At 37.0% G+C, this 17289-nt stretch overlaps 1 protein-coding gene across 1 annotated transcript in view; it reads left to right on the top strand.

Annotated features, from left to right (window-relative positions):
- The window catches only part of OSBPL10 (oxysterol binding protein like 10), a 112916-nt gene that overhangs the window by 25421 nt on the left and 70206 nt on the right, over window positions 1-17289 (top strand). Inside the window, exons 2-3 of the mRNA XM_069007381.1 lie at window positions 5574-5755; window positions 7517-7596. Coding sequence (XP_068863482.1) covers window positions 5574-5755; window positions 7517-7596 — 262 coding nt within the window. The remainder of the gene's footprint in view (window positions 1-5573; window positions 5756-7516; window positions 7597-17289) is intronic.

Below are 17289 nucleotides of genomic sequence, written 5' to 3'. Positions count from 1 at the left end.
TCATGTTGTCTGGAATGATGAGTTTAGCAGCCTGAGAAAGGAAAACACAAGAATTGTTACTTTTCCAATGTGGTAGGGAAGGTGATGCTGCCTATTAGGATTTTAAATCTGGGTGAATACTGTCCTGTTTCAAATAAATGTATTTTATTTAAACAATTTGCATTTTTATGGCTAAAACAAAATAAAAAGTAGATCGTAAAGTAGGTATTGTGAGACTGGCTTAGGAGGAAAGATGTCTGCGGAAGACCTAAAGTGGTGTTTTAGAAAGAAAAGTTCCTCTATTCATCAGTGAGTTAAATAGCTGGGAAAAAATCTCCAAAAAGGTAAAACAAAGCTAGCCTGCTGTAGAAACAGCCCAGCATCCCTGTCCATCCAAAAGTACTTGCTGTGTTAGGTCATTATATAATGAAGAGAATTTTATTGTTTGGAAATGATGGAAAAATGGAAGATTTTTGTCTTTAGTCAGAAGGATTTATCTGTGCTAGTGTGCAGTATTTGAACATCCATACCAGTTTTAAATGTGAAGTCTGGGATTAGACAGAGTCCGACTATGAAGCATGGACTCCAGCGTAGGCTGCCTCTGTGAACCCAAGGACATAATTAATACAATACTGCTTTCCAAAAGAATTGAGGTTGTTCTAGAAGACTGAGTCAGAAACTGAATTGTAGTTGTCCAGCTGCAAAATATCTGTATAAAAAACCTCTACACGTTATGGGTTCAAACTGGAAGTTGTACAAAATCTGATCCAGAAAACTGATTTGACTGGGAAAGAAGGGTGTGAGGAGTATTCAAATCACTAGGAATGCACGACACAGTGGAAAGATTTAGCAATCCTACATTGAAAACTTCGTGGGATTACAGAGTAGTGAAAACATGGGTTCAGATGGTTGGTTTCTGGGATGTTTTCAGAATAAGGGAAGAAAAGGAGAAACTTATTTTGAGGTATTTTTTCTGTTGGGAGCATACTTTAGGGTGTGTTGCGGGTTTGCATCCAAGTGATAGCTTTAAGGAGCAGTGCACTATGTTTTAATGTGTAATTGAATGATAAAATACGTAGAAATGTGATTTATTTTTTTATTATTTACTTACCAAAGTATTCATTTCCCCTGGAGAATATGGAAATTATTAATTTTACTGGAAATGGGAAAATTAAAATTCTTCAATCCAGTGAGGTGAGTAAATTACATGGGAAATGTTTGTATGATGTGCTTCTGACACTTATGTGTGTCTTTTAAAATTTGAAAAAGAAAGTTCTCTATTGCCTCAAATCTGGTATACTGTTGAAATGTCAGTTTTTCTCATGGAAGACCTGTTTAGCTGATGTTCTTTGTTGACAGGCTCTAGTGGTAGAGCACTTCCATCTCCTGCTATACTACCAGCATTTTATCACTCTTTAAAGCATAGTCATTGCTTTTTCTTAAAGTCTTCTTGAATAGGGAACTAATAATGAATTATTGTAATACTATATAATTATATGAGCATCTTATGATTATTACTATAATAAATGCTCATATTAGTGGAAGCAAACCTGGTTGAAGCAGTTTATTAGTACAGTGTTTGACCCTTCCCTTCTAAGAGTTCAGAAGGCAGCATAGTTACACTTCCTAGCTTGTCATGCGTGTTCAGCTTGACATCTTAAAAATTTTTTAAATGACTATGAATGAATGAGTGAATGGATGAAGGGCATGGTGAAACACAATGAGTGTTTAATTAAGACAGTTGTAGAATTTATAATACTTAGCATTTATGCAGAGAGGGATTTGATTTTGACATATGGGAAGTAAAAGAGAATTAAACTGTCGTCAGGCCATATTGACAAACTCCTGGATGGCTTAAAATGTAGCAATTCTGGTAGTGTCAGACTTCAGCTTTGCAGAGTGGGGTGAGTGTTTTCGCTTGTAATTGATGTCAGTTGGTAATGGCTCTGCATTTGGTTGGAATGGCAGAGGATCCTGATGGATCTCAGGCACTTGAGGGAAGCTGGGCCAGAGGATCAAGAAGCTTCTGGTCTTTGAATGGATTTGAATCTGAAGTGAGAAATCTATTGGCTTTTCTTTTGTGAAGTAGCCTGCATTTTCTTGCCTGTAATTTTACATGTCTATTCTGAACTGTACTTAAGAAGTTAAAACTGCTTAAAATATGCTTAAGTGGTGATTTTCTACCTTACCGCTAGATGGACTCTTTTAATGACTATTAATTAAAAAAAAAAAAAGTTATTCTGGTTTTGGAATAACAGAAAAATTTAACTGTCTTTTGGAAATGTCTTTCAGTAACAGTTATTTCACAATTTCTTTGTCACACTAATTTTTTTGTACAAGAGGTACAACATAACTTGGCTCTGCTACCTCCTGCCTGACTGTTGTCTGAAGAGTACATTTGTTTTTGTCAGTGGTATCTGAGATTTAATTACAGAAATATGACATCATGGGTAAATGTGAGCAAGGCCAGTCGAGAAATAATGGTAAGGTGGCAAGATGAATCAGCTGTAGAGAGGTTAGTGCTGTTGTTTCCCTGGTAGGCAGAACAAATGACTTTTAGAAGTTAAAAGAGATCCCTGTCCTTTTGATTCAGCTGCACAGCGCTTCTGAAATGGGACACATATCCTTCTGTTCAGCTGTATATGTGTAATGCTTTTCCTTCCTCAGTTAATGAAAGACTCTGGCCTCCGTTTCTTCTGTGTTTTTGTGATGGTTTGAACTGGGTCATCATTTGGTCTGTGATGCGAGAAAATGTTTTTGAAAGCTGCTCCTGTTTTTCCTATCTCTGTGTTCCTCCCTCCTCCACCTCCTTTGTATGAAGCCCTGCACTGTTTGATTTGACACTTAATTCCTTATTCCTTCTCTGGGCTTTTTTTATCCTTTTAGCAGTTTTCTAAGTGTGTTATCTCCCTTCTTCTTTTGTGAGGCTATGGTTGTCTGTGCAGTTTATTCTTGTCTTTTTCTGTGATACCACTTTGTGGAAGGTGAAGAGGGGAGTTACACTTCAAACCATAAGCTTTGAAAAGGAAATGCTTGATTCCGTGTGATGTGAACAGTGTCGTGGCCAAGATGCTTGCGAAAAGTTCCTGGTTCTTTTGGGATAAGAAAGAAGGCAGGATACTTGAGGGTGATGTGAGGGCTCGTGAGAACTGGTTACCTTTTTCTTTCTTAAAATTACTGCTTGATTTCTACTGGAAACACTGCTTGCTTTTACAGGCTTCTAAGACATCATCACAAAAAATCTAAGGTATAAGGCTGGTGCTGATGTTCTGTACATAAAATAGGTTGTGGCTGGCTAGAAGGTCCAGTTAACACTGCTGCTGTAGCTGTGATAACAAGGATGTGGAAGGATGCTGTCTCTGCGTTTGGGAATTGCAGAAGTTGCTGCTGTCTGATGTCATTATGCTGGTAAAGGTATATTCTGTACTCGAATGGCTGGTTTCCTTCCCTGGGGTAGCTTTAAGCCAATGCAAAGCCCATTTTTGTGGAGCTTACAGTCGTTCTGGGAGTGCTTTGCTGGTCTAGCATGCAAAAGTTTCTGAGCTGAAGTGCTTGTAGTGTTTATGTAACTTAATAGATTCTGTTCTAGTAGAGGCACTTTTTTCCCCAAATCCTTTGGTCTTAATAGGAGAAAAAGAGACTTTTTCTTGCCTCTCCTTTTCTTTCCTTTTTTTTCTCCTCTAGCTGTTGTTCCTCCTTTTGTTAATTGTAGAGCTGTGCTTTAGTAACCACAGTGGTGATTTCTGAGGTAGTAATGGATTAAAAATGGCCAAATAACAAAGGCTGAAATAAATTATTTGTACCTGAACAATAAAAGGACAATGAAATTATAATGAGGATGGCACAGGTTCGGAATGAACATCACTGCATGTAAAGTCTAGACTTGTTTGCTGAGATCAGAGATGATGGGGAGAAGCATTAGCTCTAGGGTCAAGCTACTGTGTAATTTTCTCAGAGGCATGGCATCACTTCTGTTTAGTGCTCTGCTTTTTCTCTTAAGTATGTAACAAATATTCCCAAAATGGACAAGGAAAAATGAGAATGAGCAAAATTAAAATTTACTATTAAATTTAAAAGTCTGACTTTAAAAAAAAAAAAAAAAGTTTTCCAATTCTACTGTTTTTCTCTGCAGTTATGTGCATTGTTTTCTCCTGCTAAGCAACCTGAAGAGAAAAAAATGCTTTGTGAGTGGGAGAGTAGTATTTTAAAATAATTTAAGAGTCAAACACAACAGGAAGGTTATGAACTGGTACAATACAAGTCAGTAAGGTAATCTGAAATGTTGACAGTTTCCTTTTAGGGCATCCTTATTTTTAACTCTGCTAATGAAAATGTGGTTGGCATTCAGCCTGCCATTCCTCTAGTCCTTTGTGGTGAAGATTACCTGTAGAGGGAAGGTGATGTGCTACATGATTAGAAAAGGGAGGCTTTCGATTTGTTTCCTGAGGAAAAGGATGCAGAAGTGCTTGTGGGAGATGGAGTCAGGGCAGAAGTGAAGGGTGTAGTGATGCCCTAGCTTAAAATTCTTTGGGAGAGGATTGTTAATCTGTAAGAATTGAAAGAGAATTTGATCTTTGCTCTGATGCGAAGGCAGTGGCAGTAGAGTTAAACATAACCATGGCAAAGGAAAGGGGTCCCAAGCAAAATGTCTGAAACTCTATAAATTGTAGGCAGTAACTGCTTGCATAATGTCCAGACTTATTTAGTGTGAATAAAGAGAGAAGCAGACCAGCACCAATAACTGCAGGCTGTGAGGACAATCCTGGAAATATTCTGTGATGGGAAAGGTTAGAGATATTCTGCATATGGGGATATTGTGAAAGAGCTGAGACAAAATGCTGCTTTCAAAACAAAGTGGGTAACCTGAGCAAATTTGGGCTATACAAAGCTACAAGAGTCTGAATAATCAGTTTCCAAAATATTGACCTGTGGTAATCTTATCTTGGAGTAACAGTCACAAATAGTCTGTATTACAAATGCTCACATTAGTGGGATTAGCCAGATTGTTAGGGGTGTTTTTTTTAAGAAGCTAAGGGGGTGGCCTGCATTTGTGTGATCTTTGCTCTAGTCTGTTGAGGGTCATAGCAGACTGACCTCCATGTGAGCCAGGAGGTTGCTGTCTGTTTCCCCTTGGTCAAGGGTTAGTGTTAAATAATTGTTCTGTGTAATAGCATAGATTGCCAGAGGGAAATGGAATTTAGGATCTGTGCTGTTGTGACAAATAGGTATATTTGTGGGGGGGAAAAAAAAGTTTTCTTGGGGCTGACCCACCAACTTTGAAACACCTTCACTTTCATTTAGTGCACTTGGGCAACCCAGTTAGTTTATTTTTTGTTTGTGTGATCTTTCGGTCCTAGCTGTTGGTTTATTGTGCAATGGCTTGTGTTATGGATAAAAGAATAGATCACCTACCCCTGAAAAGCTTAGCCTAATGATCAAAATAAAAGTACCTTATAAAATTGTGACTACAAAAGTTACTTTACCCTCATTTGTATATTTATGATCTTGATTTAAGATCAATGTGTGCCCTTCTTTGGGTAAATGCATGAAAAACTTCTGCAGAAATACAATATGCTTGTAATTTCTTTCAACAGGTACTTTGTGCTGGACTTTGAGACAGGGATTCTGCAGTATTTCATGAATGAACAAACTAAAAACCAGAGCCCGAAGCCACGAGGAGCCTTGTCTTTAGCTGGAGCTATAATATCGCCCAGTGATGAAGTGCCACACATGTTGGTGGTCTACTCTGCTAATGGAGAGATGTACAAGTTAAGAGGTACAGTGCTGCTCACAGTGCCAGCTCAGTTGTTCTCCTCTCCCACTCCCACTTCTGCATCTCTTCTCTCATGTCTCATTTCTCTTTTACTTCCCTGTGCTGTCAGAAAGTAGTGGCTATACAGCTCTATTATACTGTATATTTTTAAAACACAGTAGAGGAGTGACCTGGAGTTTAGTACATGTGACTTTACAATGTATAGACTTTCAGGGCTGGAAGGTACCTCAAGGTGGCTTCTGTAATCTGTTACTGTGGCATTTTGATTGAATGCTATATCTTACTTGCTTCCAAAGGAAGAAGAAGCAGCTTTCATTGCTGTCCACAGCATAGCATTTGTTTTCTAGTATTGTTCTCCCCTGCCACCATCCTGCAGATAATGTGCAGTAATGAATCTGATGATGGGTCAGAGAAGGGAAAAATGTCAGTGGGAGGCTGCTAGGATGTTATGTTCTCATCAGTCTTGGAGTAATTGAATGCACCTGTAACATGAAATTTTCCCTTCCCTTGTTCCCAAGTATAAGACAGACAATATATGGTATACAGAAGTTACTTTGGAATATTTACAAAAAAGAAAGAAAATAAATAAAAAAAGTGTTCTGATTGTAAGGTGTTGATTGATCATGATGCTTTCATATCAAAATAATATATAAAAAATAAACTGTTATTAAAAAAATGACATGTAATGCACTGTAACAAAAGTATTCTTAGTTTTATACTGACCAGTTTTATACTGTATCAGTTGTCCAGCAGGACTGAGTATGCAGAAGTCCCCTGTGGTACAGTGTGTTGCTCTTTCATACACAGAACTGAATTCATGAACAACCAGGCAGAATTTCTGTTAAAATGCTTTGGAAGTTGCCCAGCTAGAAATCATGAACACTTGTTGTTTCATTATGCTTTTCCAATCACTTGAAATTATCAAATGCTTACAATATGCTGCTTTAAATTTAATGATGTCTGTGAATTTGATTAAAATCAGTAAACAATTTTTATGCTGAGTCAATAACCGTTAAGATACTCAATAGCAGAGGAAGTAAGAGAAAATATTTACTGGAATTATCAACTCTGCATTGTCATTCTTAATGAGGAGTCCTGTAGTAGTTGTTTGTTTAAGAAAAAAAAAAAAAAAGCCTCTCTCCTAAACAGAGTTACTATATTATACAGGAGCCATCATTATACAAGAGCAGACAAACTCTTCAATAATTTTTAAAGCTGGTTTTTAAAGATGTGGGGGGGGAAATAGTGATTTTTATTCCTGTGTCTCTGTGTGTGCATGACAGGGGTTTTAGGGAGAGATTTAGTTGAACTCCATTAAAGGAGCAGCACTTAAGTATCTGGGGAACTGGTGGCTTGTCTGGTAGCTGATTGACAGCTACCAGAGTGTAGAGCTTTTATGGATTCAAATACTATGGTGGGGCCCTTGTCCGTCACAAAGACAGACAAGTAAAACAAAAGTGGATGAAAAATTTTAAACAAAAATGTCATCTTGAGGTAGGTAGTTCTGCTTTTACTAATGTGGAGGAGAGAACTATGAAGATGACTCATAAGCTTATCTCTTCCAACTGGCCATAGCTGTTTAAGTACAGGTTTAGATTAGTTGTTCTGAAAAACTTAAGCGTACTTATGTAGCATAAGTTAGGATTTATACTGCATCCTAATCAATAATTAATCTTTCCCCCTCTACCCTGCTCTGTCACCTCTTGTGCAAAAAAGAGTATTGATTTATGTGGGATCCCCTGCATTTTCTTGTTTCTGTTCTAGCTGCTGATGCAAAGGAGAAACAATACTGGATAACTCAGCTTCGATCCTGTGCCAAACATCACAAGGAAACTGATTCTAAGGTAAATAATTAAGAGTGAGAAGTAGCTATCAAGTTTTAAGTGGTGTAGGTGAAGAACAGCATGATCTGGATGATAGATTGACTGCTGTAATTAGTGGGTGGATGTTTAGAGGGTTTTGAGTAAAAGCAGCAAGTTGTCATTTGTCACTAACTGGAACACATCATCTTAATAAATAAACATTGTCCTGTTTATGAGAAATTAATGAAGTGCATGGTTGAGTACCGTGTGATGTCCTGATTAGTATTTAAAAGTGTTAACTAATATTAGTTTTATTTAATTTTACAAAATTTAGTGGCTTTTATTATAGGAAACTTCAGATAGATGTTAGCAGCAGTCAGTCTTCATCTTTGTTACAAAATTGGAAAGAGCTCATCTTATGAAGATTTATATTATTTACATCTCTTTGGAAGTAATTGTCCACAATTTTGTCCTCAAATAGCTAAATATTTTGGACAGGTAAAACAACCAACCATGTAGACTTGAAAAATAGCAAAATGATGGATTGAGGCTGTCTCCTACCTCTAAGTAAAAATTGCATGAATCTGTTTAAATTCTAATATACTTTGAAAGTGGAAGATATTAAAAATAAACAAAATCCTCCATTAGAAATAAGTAATTTTTGTCTTAATTTATGGTTTTGGTGTTAATGCTAAGCCTTGCACACAAAAATTACTGCTCTTCAGTCCTTGAAGTATTTCTGTTGATATCCTTACAAGAAAAAAAAGATTGCTTTTCTCATGACTAATTGTTTGCTATATTAAAAAATGCATATAGCTGCAAGCTGAAAGGATTCCTCACTGTTCCGAGATGTTGAGAATATCAGTGCTCTGTTAACTGCAGTCAAAGTTGTGATCCTGAGTATCTTTAAAAGTTGGGCTTTGAAAAGATGAATGGTGGTTTTAGACTTCCATTTATTGAAATTAGTGAAGTAAAACCAGCCTTTTGTTGTTCTTTTTGACTGATATGGACTTACCATGAAGCAACTGTGGTACAAATAAAACCCTTTTTGAAGGAGAATTAAGTAGCTTGAGTATTTCAGTACTTTTAAAGTTCTTATGCATGGCAATTCAATATTGGTTTTATACAGATGTGGCCCAGTACTACTCAGAAAGATGCAATGCTACTTGATCAGGGTACTCTAACAGTTGCTGTTGATTTGCAGCTCCTATGCCAGTGATACAAACTTTTTATACTCAATTCTCATCAATGAGTTATTCCTCAGTATGTTTTCTGTTCACTTCTTAAATGCATTTAAATGTTTAGAGCATCTATAATGTAACTGTGATGAGGAGGTAAAACTGCTGTGATATGATATGGGAGACTTGTGCAATGGCATATGGATTCTTATGCTTCTACACTCTATTAATTTCTATAATATTTCCTTAATACTGGCTTTGTTTTTATTCTTTTGCCTGCTTGTGAGAAATTATTCTATTTTAATAGCAAAATCTCATTTAGAATGGCAGTAATTTAGTTGAAGCTGATGTTTGTATAACTGAAGTTGGGATCACATTTCCTCTGTAGGTAAAAACTGTTGCACTTAGTAATAATTTAGTAATAATTAGTAATAATTTCTGTTCAGGCTACCTTTCCACGTTGAACTCCTTCAGTTGGTAGTAGTAGTATTTTGATTTGCTCTGAATTAATTAGTGTGTCAAGAGAAAAATCATGGTGTTACAACAGTGAAAGTAAACAGCAGTTAGTAGTGCTCCAAAGAAAGCAAACAAAATTTTAGAAATTATCAGGAAACAAAAGGGATAATACTTAGACTGCTCTAACTCTGTCAGTACTTGTCATGAATACTTTTATCAGTCCCCTTCCATTTCTGAAGTGAAAAATTGGAATGGGAAAAATGAAGTACTTTTCATCATACTTGTTATTCTTCTGTACAGGATGAACTCTGTGTGATGAAATTTGACTTCATTGTAGTCTTTTTTTCTGGCCATGAAAATGGAAAGGGCAAATCAGTATAGTAAGTGCTCTGCAGTGGCTTAATAGGAAGTATTTGCTAGCTGTTAATAATAATATTGGTATGGAGAGCTTCAAAGAAAAGGAGTTGAAAACAGGCAAAACAAAGAACCAAAAAAAAAAAAAAAAAAAAACGCAAAAGGACATGAATAGAAAGTGGAGATTATTTTGGGATGCTTTGGATGGCAAAAGTGTTTATGGTTTTGAAAAGTATTTGAAAAGCAAAATGTTATTAGAAAGTCTTGGCTAAATGAGTGGGAAGCTGGTAAATACAGAGAGTTTCTGTCACAGAAGATCTAAGGCACAGCTTTTGGAAACAGGAAGGGTTTAGAATGGGGAGCATCTCACTGGACTATTTGTATTCTTGCATGGTGACCAGCAATGCTGTGATTTGTTCCTGGTTCCTATGCTCATTGTGCAAGAATATAAAAGGATTTCCTTGTCTGAGGGGTGGTGGACATATGCAGCAGAGGAACTAAATGAAAGAGTATTTCAGATAATAGGAAGAGGGTTCTTGCATTTTTCTTAAAGACTGATGAGTTACAGAAACTTGGCATAGGAGGTTGGAGTATGGATGCACTTTGGAATAGAGATGTTTTAATTAGCTTGAACCTTGAAAATAGAAATGCTGAAGAAAACTATTTTTCTTAGTTCTGTGTTACAAATCAGGCTAGGTCACTTTTCACTTGAAATGTGAAAAGTGCTTTGTCAGTGAAGCACTTTTAATTTTCTACTTTTGTAAGCCACAGAGCAAATAGAGTATATATATCTTCTGTATGTTTAAACTTAACAGTCCAGAAAATAAAGTGTCGGGAATTTATGTGCTTCAGATGAGATCACTGATGACTCTGCTTCTTACTCCAGAAGTGGACTTGAAGCAATTTTGTGCTTACCTGTTCCTAGAAACCTTTCTTGTGACAAGATATATCTCTTGTTTTTAATATGCTTGTTTCCTTTCCCCCTCCTATCTTCTCAGTATTAGAGTATTAACAGAGAAGAGTATTACACCTGGTTTTAGCATTGCATGTAGTGCTAACTTGAATTTCATCTACAAGTAAGTTTAAAAACTTCTCTCTGCTTTTCTTTATAAAAGGAAGGAATCAAAAGCTTTAATGCTGCAATGATTAGACTTTGTAGGTCAGATATTGTTTGTAAGGTAGTAATCCTTCACAGAAATTCCAGAAACTAGAAAAAAAAAGCATTTCTATTATTTTTCTTTTTTTTTTTTTTCTTTTTCTCAGAGTTTCTTACTTCAAAACCACTACCTGGTAGGAGGTAAGAGAAGCAAGAACTGCTTCATTTCTTTGTGATTTTTTTTTTTCTTTCTTTCTCTTGTAGGTGATGGTAGTTTATACTAAATGATTATTAGCATGGGAGTGGAAACATGCTCTATAAAATATTTTAAATTTACATAAAATAGCATTCTGCTATTTTTAGCCACCTAACTGTTTCTTTTGTGTTTAGCTAAGGGACTGGAATTACATAGAAAGGTCTGTAATGACACAGAGAAGGGTATATGTTGGACTTACTTTGGCATAATCGAGGACTTCACAAAAATCTTTGGGTTTGGGTTTTGTTAAAATAGCTCTACCATTGATACGACTGTCATGGTGTTATTTGTTATTCTGCTGGCAGCAGGGCCGGATCTCTTTATTCCTCCCTCTCCATGTACTTTAAGGGCTGTGGTAAGTGAAAGCTGCAAGTTACCTGTCTCTCATAGTGCTGTTAGGAACAGGCAGATACTCATGTGTTCTGAGCTTCTGGAGTTTGAACAGAATCCAGAATCTGTCTCTGCTGGGAACAGCATCTGGAAAGTTGGAACCTGAGTGTTTGTGCCTAGCTTCTTCTACAGATTAAATTCACCTTTTTCACAGGAATACTGAGATGCAGAAATTTTGAGCTGTTCTTTAGGATTCATACACTTGAAGGAGGTAGAATGTGAAGTGAAAAATATGCAGTGATGGGTATATTTTATGTTATGGAAGTGGGATATAGTTTAAATGTGAAAAAAATAGTGGGATAACCAGGCAAGCAGTGGGAAGGTTCCCAAGAATACCAGTGAAGCAACTCTTAGTGACAGGTCTTTCATACTGGAGAGAGAACACATTTTTAAATCTTGAATAGATATTATTGGAAGGGAATTCATAGAAAAACATGATAATTTGGAGGATGTTTTTCAAAGCTGAAGCTGTGTCACTGTTTCTGTGAAATATTCAGAGAAGAGCATTCCTTCTTGCTGCACTGGATCTAGATCAGCACTGGTTTCCTTTCTTTTTCACGGCTACTCCCTGCTTCAAAATGCTACTGAATGACTTGCTGTCGTGACTGTTTTTAAAGCTTCAGCTGGAGATTGGAGTGGTGAAAGAAATTAAATAGAGAAGTGATTGAAAAAAGAAAGAAAACATTGTACACTAAACACTAAACTTAGTTGTATGCTAATGAATGGTCCAAAGGTGGGCTATACAGTTAATGGATGTAACACAAGCTAAGTCTCTGACTTTGTTTTAATTAAATTTTACATGGTAATGCTAAAAAAAAACAGTAAAAGGAAAGTGTTCTCTGGCAAATAATTCCCATGCTGTCAGATAGTCTTAATGTTCTTCCCATGCAAGTTTCATTTCACTTAATTACAGATTGCTCAACCTCCACAAGTGCCAAATCAACTGTATTGGAAGAAATCTATGTCTGGATAGGATTGCTGGTTCTTTTAGACTATTCTAAGTGAGTATTTTGTACAAGCTTTAATTAAGCATTAGTCAAATTTGAATTCAGTGATATAAAATGCTTTCAAGGAGTAGGCTTATGCATAATTTCTGTGGTAACTTCCAAGAATAATTTTGTATCCAGAAATTGTAACAAGCTTTTTAGTTCTTCTATTTGATACTCCTTTTTTCTTGAGTGTTTAGTGATTGTGGCTGTAAAAGTACTACTGAAAACAAACACACAGGTTTTTAAACCAGCTCTTAATGCCAGTGTGTCGACTGGTTGCTGGATTTGCATATAACCCTTCTATATGTCAGTGTGTCTTTATCAGGAATGTGACAGGGAACAGAACCTTTATCTTGTGAAGTAGCTTCTGTGGTCAGATGGTAACTTTCAGCTTAGATCTGTGTTAGAATAAGGAGACAGACTCTCTGTTGCTTCAGCTTTTGGTTTGGAGCTGCACAGTAAGCTAGCTACTTAAAACTGCATGGTGTGGATTCATCTTTAAGCTGAACTCATTTGCTGATTCCGTGCAGCTATAAATTGCAGTCCAATTCTCTTCCTTCTGCTGCCACCTTTTGTGTGGGTTTTGTGATGTTTCTGGTTCTGTGTTAACTTGGGCATCAGAAACAGAAAAAATGGCATCTTACTAAGAAGGACTTAGCTCTCTGACCAGCTCTCTGAGGAATGGGTCTCTCTCTCTCTGGTTCTCTACTTGCTTACCTCTTTGGAGTAATGGGGGGGGGGAAGGCCAAACCTGCCCCTTTCAGTGTCAACTGCAGTAGCAGTTTAGCTGTAATGTGAAACAGCACCTGCAGTAATGCCTCAAACTTAACACTTTTATCAAATCATTGAGGCAGATGTGTAATTTTTCTCCATAGCTGGAAGAATGGCTATCATAGAACTTTCGTTTTTATTGGGTTTCTTCTTGCCTTATTAATGAATGGCCTCAGAGATACCTTTACATTTCTAAGTGGATCATTGGCTGTGTGTTTTTAAGATCTGCATGATAACTGTTTTCATAAAGCCAGATTAGTGAAAATTTTCAAGTCTTTCTCAGTGTTGTTTTGGTTCTTCTGTGCACATCAAATTGCTTTGCCTTTTGAGCTTTGCTGTTCCCTCCATTGGTATGCTTGTCTGCTTCCTTGTCTTATCCCTGACCTATAGAAGTCAACTAAAGAATCGCACTTCTAATTAAAACATGCACTGGAATCCTTAGAGTAGTGAGGCTGAGAAGGAAGCAGTGCTTGGCTGTTGATAGGTGTGTGTTTGACATCTTTTTTCCTCCCTTTGGAAGCTTCATGAAAAGAAGAGTTGCTTCCAGAATTTTTCTACAGAAATAGAAGAAAATCCATTTAGGATTGAATGTGAACTAGCTCAAATGATTCTTGATGAAGAAAAGATTTTATGGTGGAATGATTATCATAGGCTCTTGCTTAAGAAAAAGACATATTGCCTTACTGAAGATGATGAAGCACTATGATATTCTATCAGAAAAGTTAATACCATAGGTGGTGCTTGACAGAAATGTGCAAAACATCATAAGCTGGTCCCTTTGCAGTGCTGAAGTTTGAATGTTATGTAGATTCTGTCATTTGCATTTTAATATTTGTGAATGATTATAATGTAAATGAAGCAGAACTGTGTCTACATTTATCTTTTATTAGTGTTTGTTTACTTAGGATGCATTGGAAAAGAAGTAGATGGGAATTAAAATACTGAATAGTGGTGTCTCAGAATTGTAATTACTTTCTAACAGTATGTGACTTCCCATAGCCCTAAAACTGCATGCAGGGATTGGTTTTCTATGCTGTATATATGCAGAGGAGTAAAGAAGTGTAGTTTTGTTATTTAGTGTTCTGAGAAAAACATCTGTGGCACAGTGCCTGTGAAAATGATGATTATCAACCATAAGCAGATATGACAATTCACTTCAGAAATTATTTTGTTGATCTCTGGAACATTGCATTTACTTTCCAAAATAAACAAAACTGTTTGCTTCTGGTAAATGGTGAAAAACACTTCAGCTTCTTTGTGAGCAGGAAGGGCAATCTCCAGGGAGAATGAGTCATGAAAACAAGGAGTATAGTTCAAACTTACTGTTCTGTAATTCCATTATTTTAATTGTTAGGATTTTTGATATCCAAATGGAAGCATTTGGATCAAAAGCAGTATCTTTTTTGTCTTGGGGATGGACAGTCTACTGAAATAAAAATCTTAACCCAAATCTGTGTTAGCTAAGCATACTTTAGCTAGCTTTAGGTCATAAAACCCATATGAATGCAAGTTACAAATTAATCTTTTATTAGCTTCTTTATTATTCTTTTATTGGTTTCATTTTATTAGCAGGCGAAATGTTGGCGCAATGGTAAAGTGTAGCCTCAGGAAAGAAAATTTGCAGTCCTTTTGGGTTGCTTCAGCTTGTGGATTTCTTGATTCATTATTGGCACTATGCATTACTAATTGTTGAAGAGCTTATGACTTCCTTTCATCAGACTTTTTGCTGTCTTTTTATTTATTTAGTTGTGAGCCAGAAAGCAGTGAGACCAAAGAAAATCATATGTGATAATAATTAGAGGGGCAGATTGGTCATACGAGCAGTGCTGGGGGAAGAGGGGGGGATTAGGCATACAGTTACTGTCATTGCTTTGATTTCCTGTGAGAGTGACTTTAATGACTGTTGTGGTATGATGTATAGTTAGAGTGCTTTTAGCAGTGGAAAACTTCACATAGGTTTTAACAAAAATGGAAAATTCTGATTTTTGCACAGCTGTGTGTCAATGTGAAAGGGATGCTTGTCATTCCCAGTGTTTAATCTCAAGAAATTCTGCAAAAGAGGAGTCAAGTATTTGGCTAGGACATAGGTGTTGACAATGTGCTGTAAAATTCAAAAGTGCCTGAGGGTCTGAGTGTGCAGTTCCTGGAGTTCTCTTCTGGCAGTGACAGGAAGAAGCTGTCAGAAGGAATTGGATGCTTCCACCATTTCCTTGGATGCAGCAGGCACAGTGGTCTGCTGCTGTTCTCTGTGGCAGTGGAGGAATGGAGTCCAACTTGAAAAGGTTTTGAGTGGTTATAACAGCTGCCTCCTGCAGACATTCACATGCATACTGACTGTGACTGATTTTGCAAGTTTTAAGATGCAAATGTTTATGTTTGTCTGAGGCCTTGCCTAGAGATAGCTTCATGGGTAGCCAGAGGTCCTGGTGCTAAGCTCATTTAAGGTTTGTATGTTACAGATACCCTCTAGTAATACCAAATTTAGGTGCTGGAGTATTTGTGTTGTGGGCTGGTGGAATTTTCTGGCACATTGTTTGGAAACGTTGGGTCACTATAGATGGATGAAGGGTATAAAGGGACAGAAAACAAAGAGGTGGGGAGAACTTGCTTGTAGACCTGTAGGAGCTGATCATGAACCAATGTATTTGGCTCTGATACTTGTCATAGACTATGTATGTGCAAATTCCAGAATCCAGTCTCTCTGACTGGATGAGCTACATAGGATTGGTAACTATTCTGTGCTGCGAGGGGAAGCAGGGGACTCTAGGAGACTTGCTGGCAGAGGTGATATCTCCCTGGAGATCCCATAGCTCCATGCCTTGCCCTACAACAGAGCTGAGTGTCACACACACCAGGCAGTGGATTGTAGGCAACCTTTGCCAGGCTGTGTGCTTGTGTATGTAGAGATTTGAGTCTACCTAGTGTCCCTATAGCAGGACAGCCTTCTTGAGCACCACCCACGACTGAAACTAGAGATGGGCTGTTTTTCTCTCTCGCTCCACTGATCCCCAAACTCTGCACCCTAAATGACTGTTCACCAGAAGTTGCTGTAAGCTGCCACGTACATACCTTGGCAAAACTTAGGAAAAGCCATCTTAAATGCACTGTGGTCCCACAGTCTCTTCTGTCTCTAGTCACGGTTCAGGAGTGTAGGTGATGTAGCCCTGTGAGTTCTGATACGAACTAGAGCAAATGCTGCAGGGGAAAAAATGCTGATCTGGATTAAGAGACTCAGATGATGGACATGCCTGTTTCTTAGAAGTGTGTTCATTACTTACATAACCAGTTAAAAAAAATGGCAGCTAGCTAGCAACTTTTGTAGTAATAGTTCACTATCAAATTTATGACTCAAGTGTAAATGGGGTTTGGTGAAAAGCATATCATGTTAGTTGACGTGGGAGAAAGTGTAGGGCAGGAGGTGCAGTCAGCAGTTGTCTGTTGTGATCCATGGGTCAGCTGCAGATGGTTCACTGCAGCTGGAAACCCTATCTTGAGGAAAAATAGCATTGTATTACTAAATAATATAAATAGTGTGGATACTGACTTTAGAATGTGTGTGCATTTCAATTTATGAACATATTTCTCAAAAGTGTGCAGGTTAAATAAGATTATTTTTGCAGGTGTTTTATTTCCTGAAAGCTGACTTGTTCCTAGAATACCTTCTTGATTGTGTATAGAACCTGTGCATGGATTTTTCCATATATGTTGTGTTACTTTTGTTATGTGCAGATCTATAGCTCTCCATCAAGAAAATCAAAACATAATAAAACTCTACCTCTCACAGAATATTTTTTTGTTTTAAGTGAAACTAATGGGAAAACTCACTGTTTTACATTGCTGCTGTTTGTCTGAATTTTAGGATTTGTTCAGCTATATGAAAGTAGCAGCTGTGTATTTTCATTATTGTGGTAGTATAATACTAAAATGTCAGTGATTCTCAAAGGATTTCATTCTGAAACAAAAAAAAATCATATTAACCTGGAAGATAAGTTGATTTTACAGTTAAAAATTAAAATTATCTTGTTTTTCCTCTACACCTTAAATTTAGTTTAGAAGTATTCTGATGCTAGTCAGTTTGAAAAAAACATTAGTGAAGTATATTCTGCTCTTATATACTAGGAATACCCTTTTTCTGTGGAACATGCGTTTAAAAAAGGAAATTCAGTTTCCCTCATCCCCTTTTTTCTCCCAAATACCTTTTCATCTGGCTCTTATTTTAACTGTAGTTATGTCTAAGCCATGCTT

This window comes from Aphelocoma coerulescens, chromosome 2, assembly GCF_041296385.1.
Source record: "Aphelocoma coerulescens isolate FSJ_1873_10779 chromosome 2, UR_Acoe_1.0, whole genome shotgun sequence".
NCBI classification, from domain to species: domain Eukaryota; kingdom Metazoa; phylum Chordata; class Aves; order Passeriformes; family Corvidae; genus Aphelocoma; species Aphelocoma coerulescens.
The sequence above is the reverse complement of the archived record's forward strand: the minus strand, read 5'-3'. Positions and strand labels throughout refer to the sequence as shown.